The sequence below is a fragment of the Miniopterus schreibersii genome (genome assembly GCF_964146895.1).
Source record: "Miniopterus schreibersii genome assembly, chromosome: 5".
In the NCBI taxonomy this organism is placed as follows: Eukaryota; Metazoa; Chordata; class Mammalia; order Chiroptera; family Miniopteridae; genus Miniopterus; species Miniopterus schreibersii.
This window is the reverse complement of record NC_138106.1, coordinates 28385083-28403172: the sequence shown is the minus strand read 5'-3', so window position 1 is coordinate 28403172 and position 18090 is coordinate 28385083. Positions and strand designations below refer to the sequence as shown.

General features: G+C 35.7%; 1 protein-coding gene across 13 annotated transcripts in view; it reads right to left on the bottom strand.

The window, feature by feature from the left end:
* ECT2 (epithelial cell transforming 2) overlaps positions 1-16607 on the bottom strand; it is a 48491-nt gene extending 31884 nt beyond the window's left edge. For 2 of the 13 annotated variants that reach the window (XM_081139044.1, XM_081139048.1), the window contains exons 1-12: positions 16511-16607; positions 12875-13017; positions 12189-12268; positions 11991-12083; positions 10327-10509; positions 9112-9201; positions 8265-8372; positions 7223-7296; positions 6371-6501; positions 5922-6037; positions 5761-5823; positions 3698-3920 (exon numbers count right to left, since the gene is read on the bottom strand). In XM_081139044.1, the coding sequence (XP_080995170.1) occupies positions 3698-3920; positions 5761-5823; positions 5922-6037; positions 6371-6501; positions 7223-7296; positions 8265-8372; positions 9112-9201; positions 10327-10509; positions 11991-12083; positions 12189-12268; positions 12875-13017; positions 16511-16563 (1357 nt within the window). In that variant the 5' untranslated portion in view covers positions 16564-16607. Of the gene's footprint in view, positions 1-3697; positions 3921-5760; positions 5824-5921; positions 6038-6370; positions 6502-7222; positions 7297-8264; positions 8373-9111; positions 9202-10326; positions 10510-11990; positions 12084-12188; positions 12269-12874; positions 13027-15641; positions 15740-16469 lie in introns of all 13 variants that reach the window. The other 11 variants (XM_081139052.1, XM_081139051.1, XM_081139050.1 and 8 more) reach the window with 11 other exon arrangements.
* Positions 16608-18090: the final 1483 nt, after the last annotated feature.

Sequence of the window (18090 nt, the reverse complement as noted above, 5' to 3'; positions counted from 1 at the left end):
TCAGATAGTTAAACAGCAGTTTGCAGCCACCTAGTAAATCCTATCTTTCCTAAACCAAGGACAGTTAAGAGGGTAAATACCTTACATCACCCTACTCAGACAGATAACAGAAATCCAATTAGTGCCATTTGCCATCCACACCCAAGGACAGACAAATTAAGAGAGAACCCATTTTGGTACAGCAGATAAAGTCAATGAATATTCTATTGATTCTCCCCTAAGGCCTCCCCCAAATACTCAGCCTTTAAAACCCCTAAAAACAAAGGTCCCAGAAGGTCCTCCAGGGAGCATGCCAGTGCCATTCCCTTCCCTCTCTCCTTCCCCTATAGGCATGTATCTCCTAAGCCCCAAGGAACCCCGTGAGATTTGCAACCAGGAGAGCAACAGGCAGTGGGAACTTGTCTCCAAGGCCCCCTTTTCTCTGACTTCCCAGTGAGCCAAAGCAGCCCAGCCTATGCTCTCCTGCTGCTACTTCTATGCCCTTCGTAGTTGCACTGTCCTAAGTGTGTTTTTCCTGTGGTCAATGAATTCGTGCTTGCTTTTCTACACTTTGTCTCTTGATTGAAATCTTCAATAAGACAAGAACCAAGGTCTCATCATCTCACCAGTAACAAGCTGATAGCTCAATTCTGAAAATGAAATGTATTTTAATAAACAATGCCTTTATAATTATTCAAAGAGTGTGTATACATTTTTTTGGGAAACCCTATATATGGAGAAAGCCTCCTTCAAAAAATACCCAACATCAACTGCAAATTCTTTGTTAGTTCAAAGTATCTTAACATAAAACATCCAGTCCAACCCAAAGTGCAGGGAAGGTGCATTCATATATTTTGTATGTATTTCAAGAAAAATTTTTTTAATTTTATAAAATCTTAAAATACATTTTCTTACTATCAGTGTGATTAGAGTATTTCAACATTATATACAGAATCTTGTAATAGAAAGTTTTACAGTAGGAAAAGAAATGTGTAACATATAATAGAATGACATGAGAAAGACACTATATAGTCCCAGCATACCAATTTTACTCAATGAAAAATAATTTTAAGCATTATTAAAACAATCAAGACTACTATGGAGTTTTGAACACTTTTTAAAAATAACAGACTTCAAAGAACTTCCCACATGCCATGTTTTTCAGTTTACTGTCACTAGACTGAGAAGCCTCTGACATTAAAGGATACTTTGTTGGGGGGAGGGATTGACATACACTGATCTAATGATCTAATTTAATTACTGTGTCTAGGCAGTGATCTACGAGAGAGTCTATTACAGACTATCTAATATATTAGTATTGTCATGTCTATTTTTTCTAGTGGTTCATTTACCTCTCCTGTCCCATAATGTATTTTCAAATTTCAGTCCTTTGTCATCAGCTCTTACCACCTCATGCCCATTATGTCCATAATTACAGAACCAATAAACTCTCAGATCTATGCATTTAATTATAATCCCCTGTACAAGCACCTGGTTGAACTTTTCCAAATGCCTACTGGACAGTACTGCCTCAATTTAACCTGGATTTTCTCTAAAACTGTACTATCTTCACCCAAAATATAAACTTCCTATTTTTGCCAAGGTAACATTTCTTCCATTTAATACTTTGCTGTCTTCTGTCTTCTTATTCCCTTCCTATCACCCCATTCTATCAATATTTCCCCAACACTGCTTTTCTTTCCAAACCTGGTTCAAGGCCTTATCATTCATCTTGTGGCCCAAGCCGCTGTAGTTTACTTCACGGTCTAGCTATCTCTAGACTGCCTCCCTTCTAATCATTCTTCAGGCTAATCCACTACAAATTACCTACTCAATTACTCTGCTACTCAAGAGTTTCTAAAGTTCCTTACTGATATACACTTCAGACATGCCAGTCTGATTTCAAAGTCCTCTAATATTAGGCCCCAATTAACCTTTCTCATTAACTTTTACTCCTCTATACTCCAAGTAAATGGATCTATTCATTATTCCCTAAAAACTTAATTTGTATACCGACTATATTCTTGCTCCTCTTATATTCTCAAATCCACCTCATTTTTCTGGGTCTACCTTAAAATGACTTTCAATTCATTCCATGAATATTTACTGAGTACCTACTCTGTACTAGGCACTGGAATAAAGCAAAGAGTAAAATAGACAAGGTTCTTTTTCTCTTAAAACTTAGATTCTGGTGAAGCAACTAAAATAAGTAAGTAAACAAAAAATATAATTTCTAACAGTGATAACTATTACTGAAGACAACAACCAGGTGATGAGTTGGTAGAAAAGAGTGGTAGAACAGGGGCTTGGCTTTACAGAGAGCTCAACAGAATTTCTTTAAGGCAGAGAGAGCAAGTGTCATGTTCCTAAGCCACGGATGTAGTAGAAATATTCAAAGAATAACTAAGATAGTGTAAATGGAGCTTAGAGAGTATCGCTGGAGAGCATGATACCACATGAGGTTAGAAGTAGGTGAGGAAGGATTACATAGGAACTTGAAAGCTATGGTAATACAAAGCCACTGAATGACTTTAAGCAGAGTGGCAAGATCTAATTTATATAGTTTTAGAGACCTCTGTAAGTGCTACATGTAAAAAGGCAAAAATAGATATAGAGAAACCAGTTAGTAGACCACTGCAATTGTCTAAGAGAGATCTTTTCTACAGAAAGAGTTGATAAAGGATGGCAAAGGAATAGCGTTGAAAGTGGTAGAGAGAATCGAAAGTTCTAATTTGATAATGTTATGTTAAAGATGTGGACAAGGAGGTATGGAGTAGGCAATTAGAGAGGGAAGATGACAAATTCTGGGGTCATCAGCATATAAATGTTAAAGCTATGGAATTAAATGAGATCATTTAGGGAAAATAAAATAGAGAAGAAACAACACAAGAATAGCATTCAATATTCGGAGGTGCAGAGTGAAGCTAGGCAAAGGAGAATGAGAAATGAGTAATGTACAAAAGCCAAGAGAAAAAAACGTGTCCAGAAATAAGTAGTTGTTCATGTGTTGAGTGCTACTGGTTGCATAAAAACTGTCATCTCCCCAGCAAGAGCCAATTTCTCATAGTAGGGGGGCTGAAGTTCAATTGGAATGGATTAAAAAGACAATGAAAAGCAAGGAAATGAAACAATGGATCAAAGTAATTCTTTGAAAAGTACTCATGTGAAAGGGAAGAAATGGGGTAAGTGGAGAGTGTTATGAGATCAAGGGAAAGTTTTATTTATTAAATCTAGAAAACACAATATATATGTATGCTGACGAAAAAATAAAATTCATGATCAACAGAATTAATTGTAGAAGCTTCCCTGAATCAGTTGAGAACAAAGTGAATTCACCCTCCGCTGAATTCACTGTCTGTTTTCCCCATAATACATCTGTGATTTTGTTTAGCTAGTGCTAAAAATTTGCTCTTTGAACAGCTCCATCACTTTCTAGCTGTATGACCCTTAGTAAGTTATTTCTCTAACCTCAGTGTAGTCATCTGTAAAATAGGAGAAATGAAATCTATCTTAGAAATACACAAAATATAAAAAGCACTTAGCATATAGTAAACAATCATTAAATAAAAGCATTTTCATGTGCCTTTTCTCTTCCACTAGAACAAAGGTAATTCAAGGCAGAGTCTTTCAAAGTCACTATAGCAGAGATTTATCTATGCTTTAATAATCATTCCAGTCCACTATATTCTAAAGATAAATTTTTTAAAATGTGAATTACCTCCATAGTTAATGCTAGACTCTGGTGTGTTGGAGATATCTAGAAGTGACCCTATAGAAAGGGAATGTTCAGCTGATGGGCGCTTACTAGGAGGGAAAGGTGACAGGTCTGTCTCTCTTGAAAGCTGAGCAAGTGTCTCTTTTAAACGTCGTCTTTTGCGGTTGCTGTTTGGAGTACTTAGAGAAAGCAGTGACACTGATTTCTTGAGCTCAGGTGTATTAGCCTGCAATCAAAAGCACAAAATCTCAATTTCACTTCCATGGTTCTTTACTGAGACAGTTACAAAAGAAAAATATATTTATGAGTCTGACAAGACATGGATTTTGCACAATAATTTTACAACTCTATACTCGGCCAGGTAATTCAGAAGCTTCATAAAATGTAACAGTCAAGGGACCACTGTAATTGTCTAACCCCAGCACTTCATTCTTTTTCTTCATAGCACTATCACCATTACATATTCGTCTGTAAGCTTGTTTACTGTCTATTCCTCAGTTAGGCCATAAACTCCAGGACAGCAGGAGCCATTCATATTTTGTTTCACTGTATCCCTAGCATTTAGCATAGTGCTGAACATAGTGTTCTCCAATATTTGTCAAATAACACTTGATTTTAAGAGCTCTCTCTCAATATCTAAAACATTTAAGAACCTAACATTGAGAAGAGTCTAAAAAGAACACAATATAGCACATACCTGTTTGGGTTTTATAGAAACACAGTAAATCCACACCTCATCTTCAATATTCTATTCAAAATTATTAAATCCCAAACTGAAGTAAATCTTCCCTTAAAGCCTGCTTCTATAGCTTTATGCCACATTTTGGTGAATGATACCATTCCACCAAGATAAGCATGAAGGCTAGATTTTCTTGCTTACATTCTACTACTACAGTCATTTTTTTTAATGGCATCTTCCCCTTTAACATTAAATGGCTCCCAATACTTATAGCAGTGATTTTTAACTGGTGTGCCACAAGAATTTTTAAACACGCAATGCCTATTTATTCAGGAGCACTGACCTCTTTTCCCTTAGAATGTCCAATAAAAAAATTACAACAGCCAACACAAGAATAGCGATCCAGTGTGAATGAATCAAAATTATATCTATTTTTTGTCAGATTGACAAAAAAATGTACTTTTGGTATGCAGCAGAATTTTACTAAGTAATTTATGTGTGCCATGAGATAGAAAAGGTTGAAAATCGCTGACTTATAGGATAAAATCTAAATCTCTTCAACATTATTAAAAACTTCTTAATTCTGCCCATTTCTTAATAGTAAGCTTTATCTGTTGGCCGCCTTTCCCACATTCTTTTCTAAAGCCACACTAAACTACTTGCTATTTTAATATACTTTCAAGCTTTCATACCCACTCCCACATGCTGTCTTACTTGAATGTCCTTACCAGGTTAGCCTAATAAGTTGGCTCAACATTTATTTGGTCTTTTCAATCCTACCAGAGTCTTTCCGAATGAGGCTGGTTAAAATATATTACTCAACTATAGCACATACAATTCTGCACTGTAACTCTCTGCATATCTATCTTTCCCTCACAGTTCTAAGTTTCTGAAGATAGGGACACTACTGTCCATAATATCAAGTATTAGCACAGAATGACATATAAAGGATTACAATATCCATTACAATGAGTGGTTTCACCTAAATATACATAGACTACTACTCAATATCTAATTGTTCTCAAACTCCTAAACATGACGTAAAAGATGACCTGTATGCTAATTACACCATGCTCTTTTTGGATAGAAAATGTCTTTTTTTTTTAATGCATCTTTATTGATTTCAGAGAGAGGAAAGGAGAGGGAGAGACAAATTAGAAACATCAATTATGAGAGTCATTGATCCGCTGCCTCCTGCACAACCCCCCATTAGAGATCGAGCCCATAAGCCTGGCATATGCTCCGACCGGGAACTGAACCTCAATCTCCTGGATCATAGGTCAATGCTCAACTGCTGAGCCAGGGTGGCCAGGCGAAATGGTCATTTTTATACAATCAAATTCACAGAACAAATTGACTATGGTAAAAAAAAAAGAAAAAAGCATACCTTTTCATATAAATACATAGTTTCTCCAGCTCGGGCATCCATTTGAATGCTTCCCCAGAACCACTAGGTGAGAAAAAGAACATTTTAATTAAGAATTCACCTTATAAGAAAAGCCAATGGTAATATTTTTAGAAAACAAATCACATTTTAGAATTACTTGCCTCTTGCTTAACAACATAAAGTTTCTTTGAAGGTTCAAATGGAAGTTCTTTTACTATATTCTCTTCAACTATAAGGTGAGTGCACCTTTCATCTCCAACTGGTAAATAGCTACCCCCTAAAGAAAAATGCATATAAACATAAGACAAATTATCTTCATTCACAAATTTTTATTTATTTTCCCGAGAAAGGAAGGTGGGGAGAGGGAGAAACATTGACCAGTTGTCTTTCATACACGCCCCAACCAGGGACAAAACCCGAAACCTAGGTATGTGCTCTAACTGGGAATCGAGCCCATGACCTTTCAGTATATGGGATGATGGTCCAATCAACTGAGCCTCCCAGCCAGGGCCAAACCCAAATTTTTTGAGGCATATTCACCAGCAAGTCATTAGGCAGGAGTGGGGAATAAAATATATGCATAAAACTTTTAAATTATGCCAAATTCTACCTTGCATTTCAGTCATTTCTTCCATATTGGTTTTCTCTTCATCTGAAAATCCCAGGAAACTTAAAATGCAATCTTGAAATGGAGGAACTTTAAATTCATTTCTAAAGTCATCAGCTGATGCACAGAAATCCCTAAAAACAAAATACATTCTTCTAAAACCAGCTTAACTTAAATTCAACAAATTAGGTACATCAATTTATAATTCTCAAGGTTTTAGCGAAATCCATTTATTGAAAATATTTTACATCTGGTCCTGAAATGTTAACGAAAACTTTAACATTTTAAAACAAAAAAAAGTTTAAAAACAATTGATATGTCCTCAGTCATCCTGAATTAACTTCTGCCAAAATTTGATCATGGATAATTTTTACAAGATTCAAATTCCTGCTCTGCACATAAAATTTTATGTGTATTCCAGGTGTTCTAGTTTCATGAAATATTAAATAATGAAAAAGTAAAATAGCGAGGAATTATAAGGTTGGAAAGCTTAAAAAGATTATGAATTGCAATCACCACTTAAAATGTAACCAGAAAAACATAAGAAAAAATACAACACAATCCAAACACGTAGATGCGTTAAGATATTAATAATTTTACAGTTTTTATGATAAACAGAATTATTTCACAAAATAAAGTCCAAAGGTAACCAAAGGCATCTTCCAATCTTCATATTTCATTTTTTTTTTTTTAATAACTTTGCTCTTCCTAGCCTTTATTCCTTAAGCTACCCAAAGATTGATTTCATTTTTTTTCTATACTAGCTATGAATTAGGGTTTGAAGCATGTGAGTTTACCTTTATAAGATAACATGTTTAATTCACATAACAAACTACTGAATTTTTAAACACTTACTGTTCATTCCGCCTTTCCCAAGCTTTATAAATCCATTCTGGCTTCATAATTGGAGTGCCTAGGCTCACAGCAATCTAAAAATATAAGCATTAAACTACTATTAATTTTTACTTTAAATAACTGCATTCATGGAAGTTCTAAGCAATTGTATACATACTTTTTTACAGTTTTAGATCATTGTTCATCTACTTTGTAATGTAATATAATATAAAGAAAAATTAACAGAAAAAAATGCTCTTTCAATCATACAATTTAGGTTAAAATAACCTTAAAACAAATTCCATGATGTGCAAACCATTTCCTTATTTTACTTTAAATAAGTATATCTCTTAAGTTGATTAAGTTCACCTTTATTATATTTCATTTCTCCTTCATGTTTGCTCCCTTGAAAGAACTGACCCTCAAGACAGCGCTACAGAAGAAAACATCTGATTAAGTAACTAAAAACTTCAGTATAAATTTGAAAATATGAATTCTCAGGAATTCAACATTATACTGAAATTACCATTTGCTATATAAATAATAAATACTGATGGAGGGTGGAAACAGAGATAAACTCTCCCTAAGATACATATTCAAGTGTAATCTTAAACTAAGATTTAATCCTAATAAAAGTACTTTCTCCTGTTGTTTTAAAATTTTCACAAATCTTAGAATCATTTTATAAAAACATAGCTCTGCTCCATTCTTATAAAGACCACTGAGACAAGAGTGAAATATCTGCTCTTATCACCTCCTGACCCCTCTCATTCACCAATGCCCATAGTAACCTTTGCTAATAGTATTCATCTGCCTGAAATCTTATCCATCTAGAAAACCTCCACAATCCTACTCATCTCTGAAGATCTGTCACGTTCCATTGGCACCTTAAAACCTGAGACCACACTCCTGTGATTTAAAATTTTTGCTAAATGTACATAAAGCAAAAATTGAATTTCTGATCTTCAGTAAAGTATAGGAGAAAGAGATGAGAATGCTATTATTAAATCTATTCCCAAATGATGCTATATTGAAATACACAAAAATACCCAAATTTACATACCCTGAATTTTTCTCCTTGTGTACAATTTGCCACCAAATGTGTAACTTTGGAATTAAAGTCTTTTCGAATAATGCCACCCATGTGATGGACCAATGTCACCAATCTGACCTCAAAAGAAAAATTAAGTAACATTAACTTTATAATTAAACAAAATTTTAAACTATGTTTACAGTTCATTTAGCATTTACTGAATACTTTCTAGTTATAAAAGGTACACATAGGGAGTTTTATAAAGATATAAACTTTATGTAAAAAAAAAAAAAGATTCATCTGCTTTATTGGCACAGGCAAAATTATAGTGATAAGCTAGTAAAGATGATCACACAAAACTTAGTTAATTAAACTGACTTTCATACAGGTAAATATATTACTGTTTTTATAACATGAGATTACATCACACCAAGATTCCTCCCACAAAATTAGAGTAATACTCCATTAGCTCCAACATAGAAAATTTTACGAATCAAAGAAAGAAATTTCTGTGAATTCTCTAGGGCAATAAGAATATTTTAAGGCTGAATTTGTGTAACAAAAAATTGCAATGTGTGAACAAAATCTTCAAATAATGTAGCTGATAGGATACTGGACAAAAGGACAGTTTAAACAGATTAGGCAGTTATGAAATTTTTCTGTTAATTCATATGCTAGCCATACTAGACAAAATATTTGTTCCTTTACAAGGCTCTTCAGAACGTTTCTTCACAAAATTTAAAACTGGTATAGTCATAGTAATTTCTCCTTCAAAACCTTTAAATAGAACAATGAGGCAATGATCAAAAATAGTGCCAATTTAAATTTGTTTTGCTGGAAAAAGTATTCTTTAAATAGAATGTTTTGAAATACTTACTAGTTCTTCTTTCTTCCTGAATCCAGTAAAGCACAGTACTAGATTCATCATGCTTGTACAATAGAGTGGACGACATGAAAATGGCAAAGGCTGAAGAATACAATTTTAAATCTGTGAGTTTTCTTTATGGTAGAAAATAGAATACATCTTTCTCAAGTTAAACATATCTTCCCTCTTGCCAATCAACTATCCCAGTCCAAAAATTTACTTGTATTTTTCAATATGCAACAAAAATAGCAAAGAGAGAGATTGCGAGTTTTACAATAAAAAAATTCCCACAATTCCCAAATCATACTTGATACACATATCTAAATACACTTTACGATTTGCAAATTAAACATATTCAAACCTTTAGTCCCAAATGTACTTCGTCACACATGAAATATTATCAATAAGGAAAGATTTCCGACTCTATACATATTGGAAATGTGTCCAATTAAAGTTAAAACAGGTCAAATGTTTATAAATACTAGGTATATAACATATACTTGAACCAAATATGCTTCCAACTTTTGAGCTTAAAAAATGGAGGTAATTAGTAAATAATTTAACCAGTTTAACACATATACAGGGTGTCCCAAAAAAAAATGTATCTACACTTTAACAGCTGATAGCTCAATTTTGAAAATGAAATGTATTTTAATAAACACTGCCTTTAAAATTATTCAGTGTGTATGTATACATTTTGGGGGACACCCTATATACATCAGAATAAGAATATATAGGTATATAATTATTTAATACATGTATATTTAATTATCGCCATTACGCAAAAAGATTCTATTTCTTAATCTTGGTCTTTAAAATTTTTACTCGGTTTCTGATAGCAATATTTCTCAATCAAAACAGAAGGATTATCGTGTGCTTATTACTAGTATCTATAACAAAAACACAATGACTTAAGCAAGTTTAAGTTAATAAAGCAAGCTTAATAATGGCAAAACATAGCAATAAAACCAAAGAATAGGGACGAACTCTGCTATAACTCTTATATATTAATTTATAGTTTTTATTGCCTAACTTTCAAAGGTCTTAGATTTTTACTGCTGAAAATTACAATAGAAAGGACTATACTACACTAACTACTACTATCCCTATTCTAAATATTTTATACTCTCAATAATTAAAAGAATTTTTCTGTTAATGAATTTTCCCAACATTCATGAATAAAAATTTAAACCTTTAAAAGTCATCATAAAGATACATTCTTCTTACCTCTCCTTTTTGCGCACAGTTTAATACAACTGGTGGTCCAATAACTCTACAATCAGTCTTATATAATTCAGTAAAGACAGGATCCTGGAAGTCCATGACTATGAATACATTTTCAAATTCTGGAGAATCCAAACTTTCATATTCTTCCACTGATTCCATCTTTACAAAGGGCACTTTAATTTCCTTGATTTTTTTTTCATGTAGTTATAGAAATAAAATTTATATATTATATAATTCATTCGTATAACTCTCTAAATAAGAACTACGAATCAATTCAATACCAAAATTTTTAATTTTATATTTGTAGAAAACTTAAGTTTTAAAATCATACAATAATAAACATTATACTAAATAGGTGACAGCCATTCCTTTAGTTGCTTATTTGTATTTTTATATATACATATCTCCATCTACATTAACATCTTAATGCATATAAAATAAAAATGATAAATTTAAGTACACACATTTTGATAGTAGGATGCATTAAAAAGATATCCACTATTGCTTTTCTTCTGACCAAGAAAATGATGCATACATATGGTTGCTTCTTGCACAAATTAACTGTCTTCAAAAAAATAGAAAACTTTGGTACTTAATATCTACAAAACGGGTGTGAAATTAACATAATCATTTCAGTACATATGAGGGAAATGAGAAAGATGTGAAATATGTAGGCAGCTGCAGCATGGCAAATGTAGAATATAAAAAGGCAAGTTACTATTTACCACTTTATACTGTACATCTATGAAAAAGAATAAAGATATTTAAGTACCTGTAGGACTCCAGTATTAAAAAAAAAAAGAGATCCATTTAAAAGAAAATTCTGAATGGGTAAATGATTTGGGCTTTATTTGCTAGGCTGATGTGATTGGCTGAATTTTGTACCCCTAAGATTCATGTTGAAACTCTAACCCCCTATACCTTAGAATGTGACTATATTTGATGATAGGGCCTTTCAAGAGGTAATTAAGGTAAAATGAAGTCGCACGGGTGGACTCTAATCCAATCTGTCTTGTGTCCTTATAAGAGGAGGAAACAGATAGCAGGGATGTGCATACACAGAAGAAAGGCCATGTGAAGATACAGCAAGAAAGTGGCGGCCACCTACAAGCCAAGGAGAAAGGCCTCAAGAGAAACCAAACCTGCTGATACCTTGGATCTTGGACTTCTAGTCCTAGGAACTGTGAGAAAATACATTTCTGTTGCTTAAGCCACCCAGTGTGTGGTATTTTGTTATGGTAGCCCTCACAAACTATTACAGCCAGTATAGAGAATTAGATATATTTTATATGCTGAGGTAAGTTCCCTAATGATTGTCAATCATTATGATTTATCATTTTGGAAATACAGCAAGAATTTAGAATATAAAGTTAATGAGAAAAAAGATCAAGAATTTAAAGTATCGTATCTTTATAAATACATGATATGTCATTTAAATTTAACAATGACAAATTATAAGGATTCCATTATTTGCAATACATGCTACGTAGCTTGTGGTTTCAGAAACATCCAAATTTTAGAAATATAAAATTGTTTCCATTCATCTAGCTTCAGAGTGCACACTATACCCTGCACCTAATTTAGGCCCAATCACCATATGTGGAATATAAGAATACAATCAAGGGAAGTGCAGCATGCCACATGCAATGAAATGCTGAACCTACCATATTAACAACACTTTTTATTAATTTTTCATCCGATTTTCCAGGGCAACTTTCTTTTATCTTTATAACAGGGACATCCATTATTTTAATAGTCTGTGGAAAAGAGACTTAAGTATGAGATTAAAACTATAAAATTATTTACACACTGATGGAAGAAAAATAGCCATTTAAAAAAATTAAAAAGTTAAAACTCCATACCTTTAAGGCTTTTATAAGTTCTTCTTGTTTTCCAGCTTCTTGAACCAATATCACTCTTGTTTCAACCTGAGGCATTTCTTCTATTAAAATTAAAAAGGATGAAATATGTTTATTAGGAATTAACATCAAAATCAGTAGTTCCTAATCCCGTTTTTGGCTCCATCTGCTGTTTTCCATCTTTGAGATCATAACATTCTCTATAATTAAAATTACTTTATTCCCAGTTTATTCATTTTCGCCACGTATCATTTTAAAGAAAAGAAATTGATATACCAGAGAATACAAATATCAGCACTCCTCCTAACAAAAGGCACTCAATATCTTGTACAGTCATCCTCTTCAATAGTGCATGCAACGTTAGGAAAGACCCATTTACATAGTGGGTTAAGGGAAGAAGTGTCCTTTCACCTAACCTGATATAACTGAACATAATCTAGCTAACAGCGTTGCCATCAGATTGCCCTTACATACAGAAAAAGCAATATCCAACATGACTTCCCCTTCAAAGTTGGAAACCATTATTCCTAACAATAATCAAAAAGCTACACAGTGTAAAGAGATTCTGTCAAATATTTACTGAATACCTATACTCTAGCTTAACAGTGTTACAGTTAAATCACAAAAAAGTCTCTAGTCAGTCAAGTTTAGAATTAAAATAATGATTTGGTGTCTTAAAGCACATTTACCTTCAACATACGAAGTAGGTCCAATAAATAAGTTTTCCTTAGAAGTTTCAGTTACTTTAGAATCAAAAATGGAAGAGTCTGCCAAGCTTGTCCTCCCAGAAGTGGATGTTAGTACACTATTGTCAGCCATCGTTTGTACTCTTCTAAGTTCATTGGGGGGAAAAAAATTGAATAAGCATACATGAAACAAACATGATCGTGGGACAAAACAAGTATTAGAGGCTCTGCTTTCTACTAGAATTTATAAAAAGCATCATCACCCATTTTTCTTAATATTCAAACAAATAAAGTCACTCAACTTCTCTGAGCCTGTTTCCTCCTCTATAAAGATACTAATATCCAACTCACTGGAATATAGAACAAATAACAATCAGAAGTACTCAGAACATTACCTGACATAGTGAACACTCAAAAGGTACTCTTAAATATCATTCTACCTCCCTCCCCTATAACTTGCCCTCAACCAACCTATTTCTCTTCCTATATTCATTTTTAATACCATCGTCCCCAAAATTCCAGTCAAAAACTGGATCCATTCTTACTCTTCTCTACCTCATTTACCCTCCCCAAAATTCCTACCAATCCCAACTCAAATATCTCTGGGACCTGGCCCCTCTTCTCAAAGTCTAATGCCACAATGTCCTTCTGTACAAATAGAACCAGCTTCAAACAACTTTCTCTGACACCAATTTCTTCAGATTTCAGGGGTATGATCCTGAAAACAAATGTGACCATATCACTTCCCTGCTTAGAACTTCCATAAGCACTCCTACCTATAAGATCAAGTCCAAATTCACCACCCACTATACAGTTTGGTCCTAGCCTAGCTGACTATTCAACCTCATCTCTTGTAATTTCCCGTCCACATATGCTCCAGTCAAAATGTATTTCTCAGATTTTTCACAGGTCACAATTTACTCCACACCTACCTGCATTTAATAGTGCTCAATTCTCCACTTATCATGTCTTTCAATCCCCAAACCACCACTCTCGAATCATTCTCTATAAATTTCTTTGAACCTCTTATGTATAATTGGACTGTTCCAATCTGTGTTTTCATATTACCTTACAAATGTCTCTCCTCTAAAAGAATTAACAAGCCCTGGCCAAGTAGCTCAGTAGGTTGGAGTGTTGTCCCGATACACTAAGGTTGCAGGTTCGATCCTGGTAAGGGCACATACAAGAATCAACCAATGAATGCATAAATAAATGGAACAACAAATCAATGTTTCTCTCTCCCCCCGCCTTCCTCTCTCTCTCTAAAAATTAATAAGTAAAAATTTTAAAAAAAAAGAAAACAATTATGCATGGGTTAGTGCCAATATGACTCTGGACTATGGGAAAAAAAACTTTTTTTTTTTTTTTAGATTTCCAGGACTTAAAGAGTTGAAAAGTTGGGGAAGCAGGAAAAAAAAAAAAAGCTGAACAGATTTTCATCATTCATATGGGAGTTTTTATGTAAGTTTATTATCTTGAAATTTCCAGAAATTATCTGAAAGTACATGTCCAATCTAAGGTACATGCCTTACCCTTCCCTACTTTCAGATTAATAAAATATACAAGTATCTTATAGTAGATTCCTTTTTTTAAAAATATGATTTTTATTTATTTTAGAAAGAGAAACATTGATGTGAGTGAAACATTGATCTGCTGCCTCCTACAGGCCTCCAACTGTAGGGTCAAGCCTGCAACCTGACCAGGAATAGAACTAGCATGGGACAATTGGGAAGATGCTCAACCAACTGAGCCACACAGGCCAGGGCTTCCACCAGATTCTTAGCAAAGTAATAGTTTAAGTAAACTGTATGCTCTGGAGAAAACAGTAAGGTATCATTAGCATCATTTCTGAATGATGATACTAAGTAGTGAGAAGATGTGCAAACTAATAACAATAGTCCTAAGTGCAATTGTTAAGTGCACACTTCTAAGTCAGACAACTCAACTTCCTGTCTCAGCTCTGCACTTAATAGGTTAAGCATCAGTTTCCACATCAGTGAAAAAGATAATAGAAAAATCCAGTCGTGAAGAAAACTAAATACATGATGTCTTAGTGAGTGACAATTATCAATTCTCATGTAATATTCACAATGTGGACATTTCTTACAGTTTTACCAAACATCCATGTCAACTGTTATTCTAAGGCTCTCCAAAGAAATGCTCCAACAGTTGTTAATAAAAGACTTTATTTAGAATCTATATAAATTCTATCTGGCCCTTATATTTTGTGTTTTAAGTCTCTAACACTTAATTGTTTCCAATGGGGGGAAAAGGCTCTAAGCATGCTTCCACTCAAAGTCACCTTAAAAGAATGTTTTTAAAAAGTCAAGAGATGAACTAACCTGTTATAAAAAAAGGAGGAGATTGTGATAAATCAAAAACACTGTAAGTTTACATTTTCCCCCTATGCCAATCTTCTTCAAGACCACCACAACCGGTAATTAAAAATTACAATTATCTCTCGTGATACTGTGTATGATCAATTGCCAAAACAGCTTTAAGATTTAGGGGGAAACAGTTTCACGATAAAATGATGACAGAACATTTAAGTCCAAATACAAACTGAAATACACTAATTACTTTTTTACTCACATATGCTGTAAGCTTTCAAAACAAGCACAATAGAATCAGTGTTCATAAAACTATACAGCTTATTTCTCAGCCAAGAACATTCTTAAGGAACTTCTGGCTAAATACACTAACTAATAACACATAACACATGCCTCTTTTCATTACAAAGATAAATTTTGTCATTTAAACAAATATTCACTTTTGGTTTCTTTCGTTTTGGGGCAATCATCTTTCAGGGTGAGGGAGCTAAATGCAATGCTGGATATGTTGGTGATGTTCCTGGCAACCGCAACAATACTGGTAACAGGACATAACATTATGATTAACATTTATGTAACCCTTAACATGTGGCAGACATTGCTCTAAACCTTTTGCTTGTATTTAATCTCTGCAACAATCCTAAGAAGCAACTACTGTTATCATCTCCAGCTGAAAAAGAAACCCAGAGCAGAGAGGGTTAAGGAACTTCCCCCAAGTCACACTGGTAGCGGTAAAACCGGGATTCAGCCCCCGGCTGATCCCCAAGGCTGCGCCTTTAACCACGAAGCCATACAAATCTGTACGGAAGAGGGTGGCGCGCGGGGGGCGGATGGGGCGGCGTGGGCCGGGGTTCTTCTGTGTAGAAATTAAACTGCCCACAGAGAAGACGCCGGGAAGAATCCTGGAGTGAAGCCACCGCGTCCACCGCGATAAGGCCACACGGGGTGCAGCGGCCACCCCCAGAGCCGCAGGGCGCAGTGCGCTGGCCAAGACCGCTTCCCAACTCCCTGCCTCCACCCGCTGACTCCTCCGGGAGAAGCTCCTCGCCAGGTGAGGGTGAAGGTGCCCGGCAGCCCGGTGGGCTGCGCACCCCCATGCGCGTCACGCCCCGGGCTGGGACCGCGGCCGGGAAGCCCCCAGAGCCGGGAAGCCCGGGCTGGGCTGCCCCGGAATTCGCGGTCACCGGGGCGGGGCTGTCGGACTGAAGCAAAGGGGCCCACTGCTCCTGGGACGCTCGCCCACTCCCACGTCCCCCACTCACACCCACCGAGTCCTCACCACTCTCAAAAAGCGCCCAGCAAGTGCCACCTTTTCAAGCTCCGATTCTTCGCGCCGTTACCACCATTCCTCGCCCCAGGCATTCACAGCCAATTCAAAAAGCGAGCCTCGCTCTCTCTAAAAGCCATGCCGATTGGCGCGTGATGTCATCCTCCTTCCCATTGGCTGGAGTCTCCAGAGGGGCGGTGATTGGTCGCTGCTCTCCGTCCTGATTGGTTGTGCGTGTGTTTCAAATAAACCCAACGCCTCGGACGTAGGAACGTCCGGATTTCTTTTAAAGAAGTGCCCGGATGTGGCCAGAAGGGGGCGGTGGTGGCTCCTGGCTTCCCCTCTGGGAGTAGCAGGTGTGTTTGTAGCAACAGCTTGTTTACTCAGTAAACTTCCCGTTTCCTGGGTACTCCTCTCCTTTTTTTTTTTTTTTTTTTTTTTTAAGCGGCACGGAATTCTCTAAACGATATCAGTGCCTCCGTAGACGATTTTCCCCCACTGGTTGCCGTTGTCTGTAGGATTTCCCTGCCGAATGCTTTCTGCTTTATCGGTTGGCTGGTGTGGGCGTAGCAGGGACAAGGACAGGGGAACTCGGGCTTCTGCAGAGGGGCTTTTAAAGTCAGCAGCCCGCTTGTGTAAATCCTGATGTACGTAAAGCGCTGGACTCCGGTCTAGGGAATTTCGTGAATGATTAAAACAACTTCCTAATATTCCTCCGACTTTTTTAAAAATTATATTTAAAAAAACATAGCTTGCCTTTGAACACATGTAAAAATATGTCTGGAGATTCTAGAGTCTCCTGGAGCCAAAGTAAATTGCTTCCTGATGTCCTCCCTCACCCCCCCCCATTAGATCTTTTGTTACTTTCCTCTAAAGTATAGCCAAGACTTTCTCATTTTTCCTGTAATAACTATTGTTCTTATGAAACAATCTTATTTGCTTCATTCTCTAAACATAATACTCTATATAATACAATCTCTTCAAGAAAAGTAGGCCTCCCCCAAGTGGGCTTTGCATAGCTCCCGCCCAAACACGGATTTACATGAAAGAAGAAAGGGGAACCCCTAGCCAGAACCTTAGCCAGGAAGAAAACTTGTTCTTTGAAATGGAACACTTCCGAACGTTTCCAACGGGTCATGGGGATTTACAGTTTTTTCTAATTTTGTCAGGCCGCCTCAGAATGCCTGAACAGTTTGCAATGCAGTACGCAAAACGAGTGAAGCTGTGTGCTAATTCTTGATTTCCCTGTTTATAACTGAACGTTTTCAGTCTGCCCTTCATTATAATGCTGCGATAACCGTTAAGGCAAAAGAAAAGAAAAACAGTAATTGAAATTTCACTTTGGAATGTGCTTGCATTCTTAAGCTAGGGTGTGCCCAGCATTCCAGAAACCCTCGCCGCTGAAAAGACGCTAGTGAGAGCAGCCTATTTCCCCGGTTAAACAGGCTTTGCACCCAAACCTAAAGACTGACTATATGGTGTCACTGCACAAATTGTATGCTAGCCTCACAAAGGTTATACTCGATTCCTCTAAAGGGATGTATGCTGTTGGTTTGACTAGCAAATAAACAGGCAATGCAATCTTATAACATTTCCAAGCCATGTAGCCTCAAGCAAGTTAT